At 41.8% G+C, this 19,985-nt stretch overlaps 1 protein-coding gene across 1 annotated transcript; it reads left to right on the top strand.

The window, feature by feature from the left end:
- The first annotated feature begins 560 nt into the window (after positions 1 to 560).
- LOC102409564 (acyl-coenzyme A thioesterase 1) lies at positions 561 to 14,050 on the top strand. The gene is given in 3 exon segments (XM_006046569.4): positions 561 to 1,329; positions 10,996 to 11,198; positions 12,676 to 14,050. Coding segments are annotated over 3 exon segments (1,266 nt in total). The 5' UTR covers positions 561 to 872; the 3' UTR covers positions 13,282 to 14,050.
- The last annotated feature ends 5,935 nt before the right edge of the window (positions 14,051 to 19,985 follow it).

The following is a 19,985-nucleotide window of genomic DNA, read 5'->3' as shown; positions in this document are numbered from 1 at the left end:
TTTCTGTCCTTTATTGTGCCCATCTTTGCATGAAATGTTCCCTTGGTATCTCTAATTTTCTTGAAGAGATCTCTAGTCTTTCCCATTCTATTGTTTTCCTCTATTTCTTTGCATTGATCACTGAGGAAGGCTTTCTTAGCTCTCCTTGCTATTCTTTGGAACTCTGCATTCAAATGGGTATATTTTTCCTTTTCTCTTTTGCCTTTAGCTTATCTTCTTTTCTCAGCTATTTGTAAGGCCTTCTCAGACAACTATTTTGCCTTTTTGCATTTCTTTTCTTGGGGATGGTCTTGATCACTGCCTCCTGTACAATGTCAGGAACCTCCATCCATAGTTCTAGGCAGAACTACGAACTAAAGTCAGCTCTAATCCCTGGAATCTATTTGTCACTTCCACTGTATAATGGTAAAAGATTTGATTTAGGTCATACCTGAATGGTCTAGTGGTTTTCCCTACTTTCTTCAATTTAATTCAATGATTGATTGTTTTTTAAAGCTGTCCTTTCCCTTTTGTTGGAATTTTGCCTAAATCCACTAATCTCTGATTTCACAAACGAACCAGTTTAAGGCAGAGAAGAGGCGTCGGTGGGCGGGCAGATTCGTGTTCTGGACAGCAAGACATCCCTGTGGGTCCTGTCCTGGCCCGGGTGAACGATCTGGTGCTTTTAACCTCAGACGACTTGGGCGCACAAGGTCCACAGACCCGACGCCCCGGGACGTTCCAAAGGCGGCTCAGTCACGAAACTTAACTTGGCTCCAGACCACGCCTGATCTCGTCGTGTCTCCGGGCGCGCTCCAGTCGCCCTGAGACAAAACTCCAGCAGCCGTCCGCACGTCCCCATTTAGAGTACGGACCGAGGCTGTGCGTCTGGAATGACAGTGACCGTGATGCTGGAGCCGGCCGGCCGCTGCCGCTGGGACGAGCCAGTGCATATCACCGTGAGGGGCCTGGCGCCGGGGCAGCCGGTCACGCTGCGCGCGTCCCTGCGCGACGAGAAGGGCGCGCTCTTCAGGGCCCACGCGCGTTACTGCGCCGACGCCGCCGGCCTGCTGGACCTGGAGCGCGCGCCCGCGCTGGGCGGCAGCTTCGCGGGGCTCGAGCCCATGGGGCTCTTCTGGGCTCTGGAGCCCGAGAAGCCCTTGCTGCGCCTGGTGAAGCGGGACGTACAGACGCCCTTCGCCATGGAGCTGGAGGTGCTCGACGGCCACGAGCCCGGGGCCCAGCGGCTCCTGGGCCGGGCGGTGCACGAGCGCGACTTCCTGGCGCCCGGGGTGCGGCGCGAGCCGCTGCGCGCGGGCCGGGTGCGCGCCACGCTCTTCCTGCCGCCAGGTAAGCCGTCAGTATCCCTAACTGTTGATCTGTCCCTGTGCGAGAGGAAGGCAATAAGTAGGTAGCTCCCAGCATTCCAAAAGTACGTGGGGCCTGAAACTTTGCAGGAGACAGGACTGGACCGTTCGTTCGCTGTGGAGGTGATTCCGCTGTTCCAGAACAGAGTCAGGAAAGAGATCACAAGGAAAGGGAGAAAAGATAGTTGTGATGAAAAAAAATTTTTTTATATACGTAATTCCCAGTTTTTAAAGTTTTCTTTAACCAAATCTCTCAATTTTACAACTTTGCTTCTTAACTCCCACCATATATTAAAAGATTTAAGAAAATTAGGGGCCTTTCCTGGTGGCTCAGTGGTAAAGAATCCACCTGGGGTCACAAGTTCGATCCCTGATCGGGGAAGATTCCATATGCCTCCAGAGCAGCTGGTTCTGTGTACTACATCTATTGAGCCTGTGTTTCACAAGAGAAGCCACCACAATGAGGGGCCAGCGTACTAGAGATTAGACCCCACTCACCACAACTAAAGAAAAACCCACCCATCAACAAGGACCCAGCACAGTCCAAAAAAAAAAAAAAAAGATTTAAGAAAATTAGCATGAAGGAGGAAAGCCTCTTGTTATCCACTGGAGATCTTTTTATATTGTTTAATTTGACCATTACATAAAAACAACCAGTGAAACTGTTAAAAGATGGTTATCTTCATTAAGAATCAGGCAAATGCATAATAAAACTGATCTCAGTGGGAGGGCAGTGAGCTTTCTTGAAGAGAGATCTTAGTTCCCTGCCCAGGAACTGAACCTGGGTAACTTGGATGAAAGCCAAGAGTCCTAACCACTAGACTACCAGGGGCTAGAGGCAAAGTGGCCCTCCCTGGCTCTTGCCACTGTTTGAAAGCAAGAATGTTTCAAGGAGACAAAAACTGTAAAGACAGGTACAAAGGTTATTAGAGACACAGCACAAAGTATGGGAGAGCACAGGGAGAAACAGATTGTTTATTTAAGACAGAATCAAGGCAGAAATGCACACTCGAAGAGGAGTGTGGGCATCCTGAGTGAGGTGCACACTAAGTCAAAAACTAGGCAGAAATGTACACCTGGAGAGAATCGGTATCGGTGTCCTCTCTAAAGAGGAAGCACGCAGTGAGTCAGAAGTCAGAAGCTCAGCAGAGATACACACCAAGAGAGGAATGTAGACGTCCTGAGTAAGGAGAAGCACAGTAAGTTATAATTTAAGTAGAGATGTACACCCAAAGAAAAAAGGGTATGGGCATCCTGAGTGAGGAGCATAGTATAGAGCTGATGTAAATCACTTATGTAAGACAGTCCTTCCTGTTCATTGTTTCCCTTTGGTCAATTGTCTCTTCGCTTTAGTAGAGCTCACCTTCTGCCACTTGCTTTGTCTGTGGAGTGTCTGGTGAGAACAAAGCTCGAATTTTACTCCACTTGACAAACACCAGGTGTCCAGTCCAGAGACCCTCTGTCTCCTACCTCAGAACTGCACACTACATTTCACACCCTCATAATTTAGAAGTCTAACATTACCAATATTTGACCAGTATGTGGAGGAAAAGGAACTTCCATGTACTGGTAAGAGAAATACAGTTACTTATCTACTCTGGAAAAAAATTGCTTTTACTTAGTAAGTTGACTATGTCATTCTACTCCTGGTACACCAGTAGGGATTTATGTTTCTAAGAGCAAATTCAACAGAAACAGCCCAAATGTCCATCAATAATAAAACTGATGCATAAATTGAGATATATTTATAGCACAAAAGTGACTGAACTAGAGTCACAGGAACCAACAGGATGAACCTCAAAAACAGTGCTGAATGAAACATCAAGTTCCCGAAGAACACATTCAGTAGCATTACATTCAGATAACATTTTTTAAAGGGCAAACCAAACAAACTGCCACTTAAAATGTGCTTCCAAGTGGTAAGAATGTAAAAAAATCAAGAGACTGATACATTTAGAATAGTGGAAAGTGAGGGAAGAGAAACGGGAACTCACAGGGCTTTGATGGTTAGAACTGAATTATTTCTTAAAGTTCTGGGTATAAACTACTTGCTTTATAATTATTCCTTAAAAATTGCACATTACATACAAACTTTTATGTAAATAATTAAAATGTGAAATAACTAGAAGCATACACAGTAGGTAGCTTTTTGAGTCTAGCATAACACACTTGAGATTCATTTATGTTGCTCCATGCGTTTGCTAGTTCCTTCTTGTATCTTACACGTTTCCATTATATGGATATGCCACAGTTTGTTAATTCATTAGCCAGGTGGAGGACGTTTGAGTTTTGAGTCTTTGGAGATTATGAATAAAGTCACTGCAAACACTTGAATCCATGTTTCTGTGTGAACACAAGCTTTCATTTTTGGGGGTAAATACCTGGAAGTGAAGTTATACTGGGTCATAACCTAAGTGTATGTTTAAATTTATAAGAACTTGGTCAGTTGTTTTCCAGGGTGATTGTTTCATTTTGCATCCTCACTGTCGCCCTTAAAAATAAAAGTTAGTTACTGGACTAGCAAAAACTGGGTTAACTTGGGAATAACAGAGAATTGTAATTTGGAAGAAGCATGCTATGGCAAAAACTGTAGGCAAGTCCAACAGAACAAGGAGAGGAATTCTATTTTACAGAGAAAAAGAAGGAAGTTGGGAGCTGTTGTTTTGAACAAAAATCCATCAAAGAAGAGTTTGGGGTGTCGACAATTTTTCATTGCTGAATTGCTGGGGTAGTCAATTTCTTGGAGGGGAGGCAATATACATCTTTTTCTGTTGGGGCCTGTAATTGATGATTCTTTCCTGTTGATGATCCTTCTGTTGTGATCTATAAGGGACAATTATTCCTACAATTGATGTGGAGTGGTACTGCATGGCAGTTCTCCAGTTCTGTCCTCCTGACTCCATTTTGGTGAGGTTTCCCTTTATTAATTTTCACATTTCTCCCTTTTAATTAAGATTTTTCTCCAAAAACACCACCGATCAAGAGTCAGTGGTCTTTTGTCCTTCAACGTCTGGAAGAACCTTTCCTAGCTGTCATGTCCCTTGTTAGAAACTGCACAAATTAGAAACTTACTGAGGTCACATTTGAGTAACAAGGAGGTGTAGAAGGGAGAACTTTCCAGCACTTTGCATCTATAGTCCATATTTATCAAGACCCTAAGCAATAGGGTACATACACCATTTGGGGTACATTTTTTTTACAAAGGTCTAGTGGGCAACAAGTACAGAATCAAAAATAACAGGACAATTCCAAACTGTAGGCTGAAGGTAGCCAGCTGAACAAATACTTGTCTTTGTTCAGTTACTAAATCATGTCTGACTCTTTTGCAACCCCATGAACTATAGTCTGCTAGGCTCCTCCGTTTATGGGATTTCTCAGGCAAGAATACTGGAGTCAGTTGCCATTTCTTTCTCCAGGGGAATCTTCCCAACCCAGGGATCACACCCGGGTCTCTTGCATTGATTCGCAAGTGGGTTCTTTACCACTGAGCCGCTAGGGAAGCCCCAGGCACTTATTCTGATTTCGAGGCAAAAAGTTCTCCCTATGGAAGTGAACCTAGAATCATAGAGGTCTCCTGGAAGTCCCCATTTAAAACAGCCATGAGAGCAAAATAGAATAGTGAATACAATAAGAGCACACAAAATCTAAAAGAATTAACCCAGTGCATTTGGGAAGATATACTGCAGGTATAAACACAAAGCAATAGCTAATGAACTCTTCATGAAGACAGCAAAACTTCAAAGATATTTTAAAAACAGTAGTGTAATCTCAAAAGAACTCTTTGGAAACAAATATGTTATCAGTAAGTAGCATGGTATGTAAGGTTGCAAGTTCAGTTATCCTGAATTCGGATAAGAATCCAGTCAGTTATCAGTCCAGATAAAAAAAAAGACATGTGAATCTTGAACTTTCTAATAGTCTTGTCCCTGACATTTTGGCAAAGATGTCTGGTTAGATGGTATCTGCTTCGGTTCTGGGAAGTCTTTGCTTTCAGGTCATCCTCTGGTGTAAGGTTCAGTCAGGGTTTGGTGCCCTCTTGAGATGTGTCATGTGAAATGAAGAGCCTGTTCCCTGGAGTTTGGCAGCACAAGGATTGGTTAGCAGAACCTGAAAGTGGCCTTTCCAGTGAGATTAAATGAGACTTTTTGGAGGTATCTTTTCCAGTAAATGAAATCTCTAAAGTACAAGATATGATGCTTAAGGTTTTCATCTCCTGGGAGGGTTCTGTGACAAGACTGCTCTATCAAAGCATGTTTATTTTTAATGGAAGCAACTAGGCCTTTACACTACGATGTATACTTTTTTTATCAGCTGTGAATCAAAAGATGCAGGGGTCAGGTATATTGGATGTCTTGTGACTTTCTCAAAGGGTGAGAGTTTTTGAGTTCCAAAGGGGATGGAACTGAGATTTAGAAGGACCAACAGCAATGCTTTTGGCCAAGGTATTTGGAGGGTTTTACAAATTTTGCCAATTGAGTCTTAAAGTGCCCTTAGTTTGTTTGACTTACCCTGAGGATTGAGAATAAGCACAGTGAAAGTGTTGTGAAACCAGCCAAACAGCACAGACTTATTGAAGTACTTGATCAGTTAAACAGGTTCCCTGATCTCTAGGCAGTTCAAGAGGGCTTCCTCAGGAAGGGATAATCTTTTACTAACAGAATTTTAGGAATTTTCCAACAAAGGTCCATCTAGTCAAAGCTATGGTTTTTCCAGTAGTCATGTATGGATGTGAGAGTTGGACTATAAAGAAAGCTGAGCACCGAAGAATTGATGCCTTTGAACCGTGGTGTTAGAGAAGAGTCTTGAGAGTCCCTTGGACTGCAAGGAGATCAAACCAGTCAATTCTAAAGGAAACCAATCTGGAATAGTCATTAGAAGGACTGATGCTAAAGCTGAAACTCCAATACTTTGGCCACCTGATGGGAAGAACTGACTCATTAGAAAAGACCCTGATGCTGGGAAAGATTGAAGGCAGGAGAAGGGACGACAGAGGATGAGATGGTTGGATGGCATCACTGACTCAATGGACATGAGTTTGAGCAAACTCTGGGAGTTGGTGATGGGTAGGGAAGCCTGGCGTGCTGCAGTCCATGGGGTCGCAAACAGTTGGACATGACCGAATGACTGAACTGAACAGAATTTTAGCTATAGAAGAAGCAGTGACCTGTCTACAGGGGAAAGTTTCACTCCAGTGAGAAGAATACAAACCATGACTAAAACATATTTAGTTTCGTGAGACAGAGGAAGCTGAATGAAATCCATTTGCAAAACTCCCATGTTCCATCAGACAATTCAGTGGCCAGGAGTTGTGCAAACAGGTTTTCCTGGATTCTAGCTGAACAGGTTGGACAAGTGAGGTGCAGGCACTTTTTGTGGCCTTATATTTCCCCACTGATATTTGCTTGTGAATGCTATCATTTTGCCAGTAGACTAATGGTTTAATGTGTGCACAGAGGTAAGTAGTGGCAATTTTTGAATTTCTGGTAAGACCAGATTGTTGGCTTTTTTTAAAGTTAAGTATGTAGAGACTGGGCCATAAGAGAAGTATTTGGAATCCATTTTTGACAGTGGGCAGCTAGCTCAAGAAAACCTCATAATTGGCACTTAATTATAGATTTCCAGATGTACAGGATGCCCCAGATCTACCTAGAACCAAAAGGAATCTGTTTTCCATAATCAGATGCCCTAAATACCCAACTTGCATTAGAGGAACCTGTAGTTTTTTTTAGAGACTTTCTGTCCTTTGAAGACTGAAAGTTTTAAAAGGTGGATGCTCTCTTGCCATGAAGAGTTTTACAGAGAGCAGAGAAGCAAATCATTCATGTACTGTGACAAAGTAAAGCCTGGAGAAAGGTTTATATCACCCAAATCAGCTTTTAAGACTTGTAAAAAGTAAGAAGAACTGTCTGTGAAAGCCTGGGACATTGCTGTCCAGGTGAATTGCCTTTTTTCCTACATGAAAGCAAACATGCATTCACTCACCTCATCAATTAAAATACTAAAGAACGCACTGTATAAATCAGTTATGGTGAAAAAGTTGCTTTCATTGGGACTAGATATCACTCGTGTTTGGGGCATAGGAACAACAAGGCGACAAAGGATAACCATGTTTTTTTGCTTATAACTCTTGGACAAACTTCTCGCCCGATGTATTAGGTTTTCTCATAGCGTAAATGGGCTTCTCAGGTGGCACAGTGGTAAGGAACCTTCCTGCCAATGCAGGAGACCTGAGTTCAATCCCTGGGTCAGGAAGATCCCCTGGAGAAGGAGATGGCAACCCACTCCAGTATTCTTGCCTGGGAAATCCCATGGACAGAGGAGCCTGGCAGGCTACAGTCCATGAGGCTGCAAAGAGTCAGAAGCAACTGAGCACACACAATCTAAATAGCAGTGTTCCAGGGACTAGTACAGGTGATAATGAGGCCCTGAGAATTTTAATCCTCTATTATAGGTTTGATGCCTTGCAGGAATTCTTTATTTCTAGGATACTGATTGACTTAGGGAGAAGTTTGAACGTTGTTTGAATTCAACATTCAACATCTGTTTGAATGTTGATAGAAGTTGCATTGTGGATTCCTCTAATATCAGCTGCAGATTTTGCCTGTAAAGAGGATGATGGTAGCTGTCAAACAGGGACAATTATCAGTGTTCTCCAGATTCAGCTACAGTGCCATCAAAAATGGAGCTAATAAAATATGTCAAAGTGAAACTATTAATTGCTCAGTCATGTCCAACTCTTTGTGACTTCATGGACTATAGCCCACCAGGCTCCTCTGTCCATGGAATTCTTCAGGCAAGAATACTGGAGTGGGTTGCCATTCCCTTCTCTAGGGGATCTTCCCAACCCAGGGGCAAACCCACACTGCAGGCAGATTCTTTACTGTCAGAGCCACCAGGAAAACCATCAGAAATGGAGTCAATAAAAGATGTCAAAGGGTTACTTAATTTACTTCGTTGGCTATTCTGATTGCTACTGTCAGATTCCAGAATTATCTCTCTGTTTGGGGAGAGAGAAATTCCAGCATGATATTTTTCTAAGTCTCAGTCTAATAAATGAATAGGGGCAGAGGAACTCAGGAGAAAAGGGTGTATTCTGTGAAGGAAACAAAAGGAAATAGGTTCAGAGACAGGAACTTCTTGAGATTCATTAGAGATTCCAACTAATTGAACTATTTTAGAACTCCAAAGCAGGGGCTGCTTTACAGAAGTGGGGTTGAGTACTAGGAGTGTAGCTCTGGTGTCATTAAGGATAGAAAGAGCTTCATCCTTAATCTGGAGAAATGTTTCCGCAGGTGGATCAAGACGGAGGATTGGGAAGAGCCCCTGTAGTTCCTTGAAGCTCCATCATTCGAAATTAAGAGGACACTGGAAAGGCTGGCTAGAAGGCTGAAGGCACCTTGAGTGCTAAAATTCTTCAGTGTCCTGTGTCTTCCCAATAATAGGAGCAACTAGAAGGTTTGGGGCTCTATACCTTCATTTGCCAGAATTGAAAATTAAGAAATCTAGTGATCTTTCTTATCAGTTGACTCATCTACCTTGCAAGTGAACTGATGTGCCAAATTAAATCTGGAGTGGACACAGTTTTCTCATTCCACCCTGCTTATTTCAAATAAAGAGGAACCTCCTGGCTCAGCACATAAACAGAGTTAAAGGTTACCAGAGTGGATTCACCACCTGAGGGAAAACAGGAACTTCCTTTGCAAACAAATGAGAATTTGTCTGCTTTGCAAACATTCCGAGAACAATTCTAATTGTCATGAACAGGTTCATCAGATTTTTGTGTCCAAGTCTGAATTTTGTTTCAATCAGTAGTTTTAGGAAAAGCTACTGTAACTGCTCAGTAGAGGTTTCCAGAAAATATTCTAGCATTTGGCCAAAAGTTAGGGGTTTTTCTAAATTCTGTTTGGGCTGTTCCCATCAGACAGCCTTAATCACATATTTGGGTTGACCCTCACCAATAAGCAGGTGGGCTAACTGATAAAACTCTAAGCAACCAGGTTGGGAAGTTTGAATAAAATGTGTTAGACTCTTCAGCAAACCTGTGAGGGTTCTCGGTTACTCTGGGAAACTCTTCAACTATGACTCCCAATTCAGCCTTAGTCTAGGGAACATAAGAAAGAAAAGGTTTATCTGGGTGCTCGGAAGACATAATTTTAGAAAGGCAGGTTCTAACAAGTTCAGAGGAGTAGGGAGTGGAGAGAAGTGCCAAGAGAAACAGAAAGTCAGTGAGAGCATTGGACTGGGGAAACTGAGGGTATAGAGGAGACGGAGACAGTGCAGCAAGGGAGGAGGCGGTGGCACTGGAGGGGGTGCCCGAGTACAGTAAGTGGCTGAAGGGAGAGGGAAAGAGAGGCCTCAGAAGCATTTTGACTCCTTCAGTTGTTCGTTTACCTCAGTTAATTTCGAAAGTGTAATTTGCAGGAAGTAATTCAAGATTGCCAGTAATGATCGGAAGCCTCAGAATGCCAGTTAAACAGATGTCTAATTCAATTTTAAGAAAAGTAAGTTTGGGGAGCTCAAATGTTCCTCATAATGTTGATTGGTGTTCTCAAATATTTTTCAGTCCATTTAATTAGAAATGCACATGAGAAAAAAAAAAAAAAGAAATGCACATGAGGAGCGACCAAAGTTTTTAAACGTAAAACCAGCCGGGGTCCCAGAAAGGAGGGGGGCATTGTCAAAGCATTTTGATGACAGGGATCCCATTTCTTAAAGATTTTTCTCTAGAGCAAAAAGAAAAATTCCTAGACAGCAGAGTTCCAACAGGCACAGCCCAGTACCTAAAGAAATCAGACCAAAGACCAAAGGAATACTCTCAGAAAGGACAAAGCCTTTAAATAGTCGCAAATAAAGATTGGAGAACTCAAAATGCAGGCAGTGGAGCTTGAAATCAGGACAGACTTACCCTCAAACTCCAGGCTTGGCTAGAAGGCAGTGAGCACATGGACTCTGTGGGGATGAGCACCTGTGTCCTCACCAACCTGGGAGTTTGGAGGAGATCTCTTAGGATCCCACTTCTGAGCACCAAGTAATGCTGACCTTAAAACAGTTGTTTTACCAGCAGAAATGGGTTAATTCTAGAACACCAGAGAAGTGCAATTCAGGACAAGCAAGCCATGGCAAAAACCATAGGCAAGTTCAACAAATCAAAGAAGGGAATGTTACTTTATAGAGAAAAAGGAGGAAGGTGGGAGGGGTTGCTTCCAGTAGAAGTCTATAGGAGGTAAGTGACAGTTTAGGGCAATGATGGTTTCTCATTGGCTGAATTCCTGGGGTAGTCAATTTCTTGGAAGGGATGCAATGTACATCCTTTTTGTTGTTGTTGTTGAGGCCTGTGATTGATGATTCTTTCCTGTTGATTCTTCTGTTGTGATTTGTAATTGAAAATTCTTCCTATAATTGATGTGGAGTGGTACTCATAAAAGTAGTACATGTTCTTTGCAAAAATCTGTGGGGCTTTGAGGCCCTGGGTGTAGAGGGGAATGTGGGTTTAAACTATGCCACAGTCTGGACCTTTGAAGACCAGAGTTGTTTAGCATTTCTGATCATCAACAGAAAACTGTGACATCACCAAAGAGGCAAAAATGGCTTTTGACACCACGGCAAAGAGTTTCAAGTATAGTTTAACTCTATGTTTTTTCTTCCCAAGAACCTGCTCCCTTTCCTGGGATTGTGGACATTTCTGCAGCTGGAGGTGGCTTTCTGGAATATCGAGCTAGTCTGCTGGCTGGGAAGGGTTTTGCTGTGTTGGCGCTGGCTTATTATAACTATGAAGACCTCCCCAAAACCCTATGACATGTCCACCTGGAGTACTTTGAAGAAGCTGTGAACTACTTGCTTAATCACCCTCAGGTTGGAACTTCTCTAGTTTCATGTTCTACATATCAGTTCTCCTTCTGAAATGCTCTTGGTTTTCACAGAACTTGACAAATTCATGACAGCCACTATCTGCCCCCAACACACACTACCTTTTCATAGTCACTTCTCCCAGACAGTTTCCATGCAATTAGATGTTATTGTTAGATTTCCTGCTGGTAAAAGTCCTAGTTGAAATTATGGAATTTTAAACTCCAGTATTTTATCATATTTCATTAAGAGCTCAACACATTGAGAACCCTCGGTTTGACCCAGGAAGTAAGAGGGGAAGGGGAAGTAATCACTCCCTCCAGAAGGCTGTCTCATTTAAATGTTTGTGTTTTACAATCCTCTGTTCCATGTGACCATCTGAGAGCAGAGTACTCACTTTTAACAAATCACCTAGTGGTAAAGGACCTGGGTAGTAGGAAATGTTTGAGGGTTCAGTACATCAGAGGATTAGAACATATACCTTGCTCAGGATATTAGAGGATTAATAGGATTGTTTATTTTATAATTCAATCAGAGCTCAAGGTAGATGAAAGCCTTGGAGCTCCTAAAGAAGGTGATGGGGTGTAGTGGAACCACTATAATAGTGTATTTGATAGAGAAAAGTTAAATTTGAGGTTTGATTTTGCCAGTTACTAGCTCCTTGACCTTGGGGCTTCTGTATCATACTCTCAAAAATTGGGATCACTATAATATCCCATTCCTAGTACCTTTATAAGGAATAAATAGTTGAAATCAGTCAAGAGTGCTATTGTAGAAACCATGATCCAAAAAAATAGCTGTTGATAGGTCAATCAAAAGGCCATTTACAGCAGAAGAATTCGGTAATTGACGAGAACAATCTTTCTGGAATAGGGCAAACTCAAACTACACTGGAGGGGACTGAGCAGAGAATTAAGACAAGAAAGTGAATAACTACAGACAAAATTTCCCACAAGTTTTGCTGTGAAAAGGAGTATAGACTAGGGCAGAGTGGATTTGAGGTCAAGGGATTGTTATTAAGGGCTTCCCAGGTGGTGCTTTTGGTAAAGAACCTGCCTGCCAATGCAAGAGATATGAGATGGTGCGGGGGGGGGGGGGGGGGGAGCGGCTGGGGGGCTCAGTTCCTGGGTCGGGAAGATCCCCTGGAGGAGGACATGGCAACCCACTCCAGTATTCTTGCCTGGAGAGTCCCATGGACAGGGAGAGAGGAAAAGACCATTGGAGGTTTGGTGGTCAAGGAACTTCAAGGCCAAAGTATTTCGTTGTCCTCCACTTGGCTGTTGAAGACACTAGGAATGGTGATGGAGAAATTGTGGGAAGCAAGGTACAACGAAAGGTTAAGTCAATATCCCAAGGCTGCAGACCTTGATAACTGGGAGAGCCCAGATTCAGGCACAGTTCCCCGACTCTCAAGTCCAGGCACTACTGGCCACACTGCACTGTTCGTGGACTCATTCTCCTTCTCCCTTTGACCTTTTCTCAGGTGAAGGGTCCAGGAGTTGGGCTGCTTGGGATTTCAAAAGGAGGCGAGCTCTGCCTCTCCATGGCTTCCTTCCTGAAGGGCATCTCTGCGGCCGTCATAATCAACAGCTCTGTGCACAATGTCTGGGGAACCTTACACTACAAAGGTGAGACTCTGCCGCCTGTGGGTTTCAACCAAAATCGAATCAAGATGACCAAAGATGGCTTTGTAGACATTGTGGAAGTCCTGAACAGCCCTTTGGAAGGACCTGACCAGAAGAGCTTCATTCCTGTGGAAAGGGCTGAGTGCCCCTTCCTGTTTCTTGTGGGTCAGGATGACCACAACTGGAAGAGTGAATTCTATGCTAACGAGGCCTCTAAACGCTTGCAGGTCCATGGGAAGGCAAAACCCCAGGTCATCTGTTACCCAGGCACGGGGCACTACATTGAGCCTCCTTACTTCCCCCTGTGCCTGGCTTCCCTGCACACCATAGTGGGCACTCCTGTCATCTGGGGAGGGGAGCCCAGGGCTCATGCCAGGGCCCAGGTAGATGCTTGGCAGCAGCTCCAGACTTTCTTCCATAAACACCTGGGTGGGGCAAAGGGGACAATTCCAGCCAAGCTGTGATCAAGGGAAGGACAGAACAGCTAGGAACAGCTGCCACAGTTAGTGTATACCAGTGTAGGTTTCTTCTGTTCAATAATTACTTAGAGTTCTTCCTCTTAAGTGTTAAAGTGAACTTACCAAGAAGCTTTTTAGATTTTTATAAATTACATACATTTTCAGTTGTTTGAGTGGAGAGTGATTCTACAGAAAATGAAACAAATGGCCAAAAAAACATAATTGACAAGGCTTTAGCTCTGAAAGGGAAAGGTATAATACCCAGTTAATAGTACCTAGTACACAATTAGTGCTCCATAATTATTTGAATTATTTATTATTATAATTTAGTTTTTAATGAATAAATGATTACCTATTGTGGAAAAAAGAATACAAAATATCAAAAACATTATCAGATTTGAGTTTCTAATTTAAGAATGGAAGTGAACATCATAGCTGTAAATTAGTATACTAGTTAGATAACTACTTAGATGAAAACTACTAAAAATTTTCAAAGCAAATATGTTTTTAGTTCTTGAATCTTCTTGAATGAGGAAGAAGTCTCCTAGTGCAAATGTATTTTAATTACTTTTTTCATTTTCACATATGGACTTTATGATTTAGTTGTTTTGAAAGCTGGTATAACATCATTTAGATGAATTTCATAAGTGACTTTAATATTGATTAGCATACAAATGAATGATTTGGTTTTGTATTACTTGATATAAATACACATTAAACTTACTAAACTTTTCTAAAGCTGAATGTGTTTAAAATAAAAGATACTTTAATTTATGATCATGGTATTTTGGTTTCTCAACTTTCTTTTTCAATAAAGCATCTTCTGACAGATGTTTTCTCTTGAAACTCAAAAACAGTGCTCCTTTTGCTTAGTCAGAGTTTTCTTCTGTCCCACTGTGAGGCAGGTGTCATCTCCATTTTACAGATGAAGAAACCAAAACTCAGAAAAATTTTTGCATGGTACCTGTAGAGCTGGGGCTCAGTCTCCCCACATCCAGTTTCTTCTCTCTTTGTTAAGCTCATCCATGCTCTCTGCAGGATAACAGCCCCAGCCACAGGGAAAGGAAGTGGCTCTTCTTCTACCTAAGTTTTCAGTGGATTTCCTGAACTTGTAGTGTGAGGGTAGGGGTGGTTTCAGGGCACTAATGTTAAAAGTATAGTTCTGGAACCATGTTTAAATCCTTGCCTTTACTTAGTAGTATGGTTTTGCCGGAGCTGACAGGCAACTTAAAATGCCTACACCCCCTTCCCTTGATTATTAACAATGTGTATGTGATTTGCCCTCCTCCCTTCCTCTTTCCATATTTCTCTTTCCACCACTTTTTGTAAATAGTTGATGGAATCTCCCATCAATCAAGCTGGAGAGTCAGGCTTCTCTAGAGATTCTGGGGCTGATCTTGAGGGATAAAAGGCAGCAGCAGCAGAAATTTGGGGGCCAATAAATGACCAAGTGAAACTGCAAACCATATGTTTCAAAAGACACAAAGATGATTTCCTCTTTAAATTCTTGTTAGTAGGAGAATCTAACAAAAGGGGACTAGAGATGCCATAGGCTTATGTTCTGGAGGGAGATGTGAAATACTATGATGTTAAGATTAGAAAAGAATTCAGATAGTGGCGTTTGATATGGGTCTTAACAGATAGGATCTCTCTTTTTCTAAATCTAAAGTAATAAAAATTCATAGAAAACTTGGAAAATAGAGAAAATTATTCAGCAGAAAAGGAATTGCATATAATCCATTCGCTAGAAACTAACATACTTAACATGTCAGAATATTTCCATTTCCCTCTAGGCTTTTTGTTGTATGTATTGAGTTTTTACTCAAGTGTGCATCCTTTTTACTTTAATATCATATGGTGATTATTTTACCATGTTAGTATTATATTCTTCAAACACATGACTTTTTAAAAACAGTGATGTGTATTCTACTGATTGGTGCTACTACCCTTCATTTAATCAATCCTCTGTTGTTAGCTCTTGACATTGTTGATAGTTTTTCTTTATAAATTCTGTTCTGAGATGAAGGGACATACACATGTATAAGTCTGTGTGTGTCACTGAGTATTTCTTTAAGAAAGATTCTTTGAAAGGAAATTACTATGCATACCAGAAATGACCAACCACACCATCAAGGACACTGTATGAAACAGCCGTGTTGCCAACATTGGTGCAATATGTGTGTATGTGTGCCTTTGTGTCTAATCCTTTATAACTTTATAAATTTTATGGTTTGAAAAGATAATCTTGTATTACTGTGCTTTTTTTGTTGTTGCTGTTAGTAAAGTTGAATATCTCCCCCTCTTATTGGGAAAATATCTGTATTCCTTTTAAACTACATTTCCCATTCCTTCAGAATGTTCTCCTATTTCTTTATGACCTACAGCAGCATTTGATTATGTATTACAGAAGTAAATAATTCTCATATATGTTGACCACATTACATCATCTTGTTAGCTGCCATTTAAATTATGTGTACGTGTGTTAATATATGTATGTGTTAAATTTTGCAAGATGAGTTGATGATGGAAGGTGGAAATGATAAGAAATATGTACCTGCCTGCACCTTTCTCCCAACCTCCAGCACAGAGTTCCTAAAACTCTTATAAATACCTAAGTGATAGCAGCACTCGCTGCATCTTCTGTTCTGTTGAGGTGACTCTAAGTGGGCTCCGGGAGGCGGGACTGCGTGGGCACCAGTAACCAGAAAGACCAATCCATGATTAGAAGCTTGGAATTTTCAGCTGTCTCTCCCAATTTTCCAGAGAGACAAGGGGCCAGAAACTGAGTTAATAATTGAGCATGCCTATGTGAGGAAAGGGCTTCCCTGGTAGCTCAGCTAGTAAAGAATCCTCCTGCAATGCAGGAGACCCTGGTTTGATTCCTGGGTCGAGAAGTGCTCCTGGAGAAGGGATAGGCTACCCACTCCAGTATTCTTGGGCTTCCAAGGTGGCTCAGACAATAAATAATCTGACCCCTATGTGGGAGACCTGGGTTAGATCCCTGGTTTGGGAAGATCCCCTAGAAAAGGGCATGGCAACCCAGTTCAGTATTCTTGCCTGAAGAATCTCCATGGACAGAGGGGCCTGGCAAGCCACAGTCCATGGGGTCGCAAAGAGCTGGACATGATTTAGCAACTAAGCATATGTGAGGAAGCCTCCACAGAAATCCCAATAGTACAGGGTTTGGAGAGCTTTCAGTTTGGTGAACACATCCACACTGCTAGGGAGACATACCTCAGCTCCACAGGGACAAAAGCTCCTGCACTGGGACTCTCCCAGACCTCGCCCAGTGGAACTCTTCATCTGGCTGTTCCTCTGTATCCTTTATCATATTCTTCAATAAGGTAGTTGATGTACGGGTTTCCCTGAGTTCAGCAAGCTGCTCTGGCAAATCAGTAGAACCTGAAGAAGGGATTGTAGAAACCTCGGATTTATAGCCTAATCACACAGAGATTGTGGGTAACCTGAGGACCTACTACTTGCAATTGGCACCTGGGGTGGGGTGAGAGCAGTGATGTGGGACTGAGACCTTAACCTCAGGGAACTGACACCATCTCCAGGTAGACAGTGTTAGAACTGAATTAAATTCTAGGACATCAGATGGTTGTCTCAAAGATTTACACCACACATATGGTGACCAGAAGTGTCAGAAATGCAGTGTTCTGAGTAGTAAAGGAGTCACACAGAAAAGAGACACAGGAGGAGAACAGTAGGTTTTTCCTAATATACACAAGGCATTTTAGGAAGCGGAAATGATTGCTGAGATACACAATTCAGTTGATGAGCTCAAAAACAAAATAGACATGGCTAGCAGTCAAATTAGGATTCATAAGAAGACTTAAGAAATCTCTCACAATTTCCAGAAATAAGAGGTAGGATATGTATGAGAAAAAAATTAAGGCATAGAAGACTGTAAACCACAATCTGTTCTACTAGCAGCAATGGTCTTGGTTTTGAATTAACAAATAACAGAATAGGCTTCACCAAGCACCAAGTTTACTTAGATTTAAAAATTCAGGATAAGAGAAAACACAACCACAGTATAAAGTCATCATGCTCTCAGGAAGCATGTGCTCACACAAGATGAGGCTGAATATTGTGTAGGCAACTTTTGGCTTCAGATTAAAAGGCTCTATACAGAAGTGAATAGAAAGTCATTAAAAATTTCCAACGGTGTACTGAAGAATTAATACTAACAAACAAGAGCCTGGCTTTTACTCTTGGCCACCAGAGGGCTTCCCGGTGGCTCAATGGTAAAGAATCTGCCCGTCAGTGTAGGAGACTCTGGTTCAATAGTGGATCAGGAAGATCTCCTGGAGGAGGGCATAGCAACTCACTCCAGTATTCTTGCTGGGAAAACCCAGGGACAGAGGATCCTGGCAGGTTAGAGTCCATGGGGTCGCAAAGAGTCAGGCACGACTGAGCAGCCCTGGCAAACTAACATACTGCAAATTGATCTACAGATTCAATCTAACCTCCATCAAAATTCCACCAAGTTTCTTGGCAGAGACCGGTATGTTGATCTTAAAATTCCTATGGAAACTCAAGAAACCCATAATCTTGACAAAGAATAATAAAACTGGAAAACTCACAATGACCAATTTTAAAACTTGCTAGAAAGCAACACTAATTAAAACAATGCGGTACATGGCAAAAGAATAGACAAAAAGATCAATGGAATAGAAATGAGATTCCAGAAATAAATCCTGACATTTACCACACTTACAGTCAATTGATTTTTGACAAGAAAATTCAAGGGAGAAAGAATGGTCTTTTCAACAAATTGTGTTGACACAATAGAATATCCATATGAAAAGAATGAATTTCAATCCTACCTCACAGCAAACACAACTCAAAATTTATTAAAAGTGTAAATGTAAGAGATATAGACACAAATCTTTGTAACTCTGGATTAGATAATGGTTTGACATCAAAGCATAAGCAAAAACAGAAAAAATAAATGAATTGGACATCAAATTTATGCACCAAAGGATACTGTTAGGTAGTGAGAATATGAAAAAGGAGTCCAAAATGATGGCGGCTAAAAGACAAGGAAGGGAAAAGCCCACGAAAATAAAATAAAGGAAGGTCCGAGGAGAGGACCAGAGGACCTCAGGTAGAACAAACAGCACTCTAGGCTAGCCCAATTTACATAGGGCAGGCCCAGGGGGAGGAAAAAACATATAAAAAGAGGAGCCAAAGTGCCTGGGCTCTCTCTCCCGCGTGCGCGCACTCTCTCTCTCTCTCTCTTCACGTCTTTTGGGTCAGCATGCCCTCACGCCTCGAGGATGTATTTTCCTTTTATTTTCTAAATAAAACTGACCTGTAACATGGAGCTGTAACACTGATCTGTCTGAGAGCTGTGACACAGTCTGTCCGAGAGCTGAGATATGTTCTGTCCTAGGGCTTTAACGTCCATCACTTCAAATTTTTGTTGTGATGAGACAGAACCGAGGAAATTACACACTCCCCTGACAATACCATTAAAAACCTGAAAAGACATCTCACACAGTGGTAAGAAATATTTCCAAATCACATATATGTTAGAGACTTGGGCCTAGAACATATAAAGAACTCTTTCAATTCAATGGTAAAAAGCAGCAAGAGAAAAGCAACTAGAAACATACATAAGAATTCCCATAAAAATTTCAGCTGAGGAACTTCCCTGGTGTCCAGTGGTAAAAGAATCCACCTACCACTGTAGGGGACATGACTTGGATCCCTGGTTCAGGAAGATGTCACATGCCAAGGGGTAATTAAGCCCCTGAGCCACAGCTGCTGAAGCCTATGTTCCCTAGAACCAGTGCTCCCCAACAAGAGAAGCCACCACAATAAGAAGCCTGCACACCTCAACTAAAAAAGCCCACACAAGCAGCAACAGAAGATCCAGAGCAGACAAAAATAAAGATACAAAAATTATTTTTTTTTAACTGCCAGCTGACTTGCAGCAGAAATGGCTTACCTGGTAGCTCAGACAGTCAAGAATCCACCAAAATGCAGGAGACCCAGGTAGATGTGGGTTTGATCCCTGGGTTGTGAAGATCCCCTGGAGAAGGGAATGGCAACAATGCATTCCAGTATTATTATCTGGGAAATCCCATGGGCAGAGGAGCCTGGTGGACTACAGTCTATGGGGTTGCAAAGAGCCAACACGACTGAATGACTAAGCACAGCAGATAAGAAGGGAACAGCATGATATATTTTAAATGATGAAAGGAAAAAATCTACAACCAACAACACTGTACTCAGGAAGGCTATCACTCAGATTTGAAGGACAAATAAAGAATTTTAAAGATAAGCAAAAACTGAAAAAAGTTCAGTATCACTAAACTACCTGAGAAGAAACGCTTTAAAAAATTCTCTAAGTAGAAAAGAATAGGCCACAACTAGAAATATTAAAAGTATGAAAAAAAAAATCTCACTGGTTAAAGGCACAAAAAAGGTAGTATAGTTCAACCATTTACAAAGCAAGGTTAAAAGACAAAGTAATCAAATCATCTATATCCACAATAAATAGGTTAAGATATACATAAAAGGATGTAAAATATGATGTCACAAACAGTAAATGGTGGGGTGGGGTGGTGAGGGTAGAAATGCAGGGTGGTTAAAATGTGTCTGACATTAAGAGATCAGAAACTTAAAATAATCAAATATATATCCATAAATAAACCTCCTGGCCAGCACAAACAGAATCACATAACAGACAAACA

Source organism: Bubalus bubalis, chromosome 11 (assembly GCF_019923935.1).
Source record: "Bubalus bubalis isolate 160015118507 breed Murrah chromosome 11, NDDB_SH_1, whole genome shotgun sequence".
Taxonomy (NCBI): Eukaryota; Metazoa; Chordata; class Mammalia; order Artiodactyla; family Bovidae; genus Bubalus; species Bubalus bubalis.
Note: the sequence above shows the minus strand (reverse complement) of the source record. Positions and strands in the feature narration are given on the sequence as shown.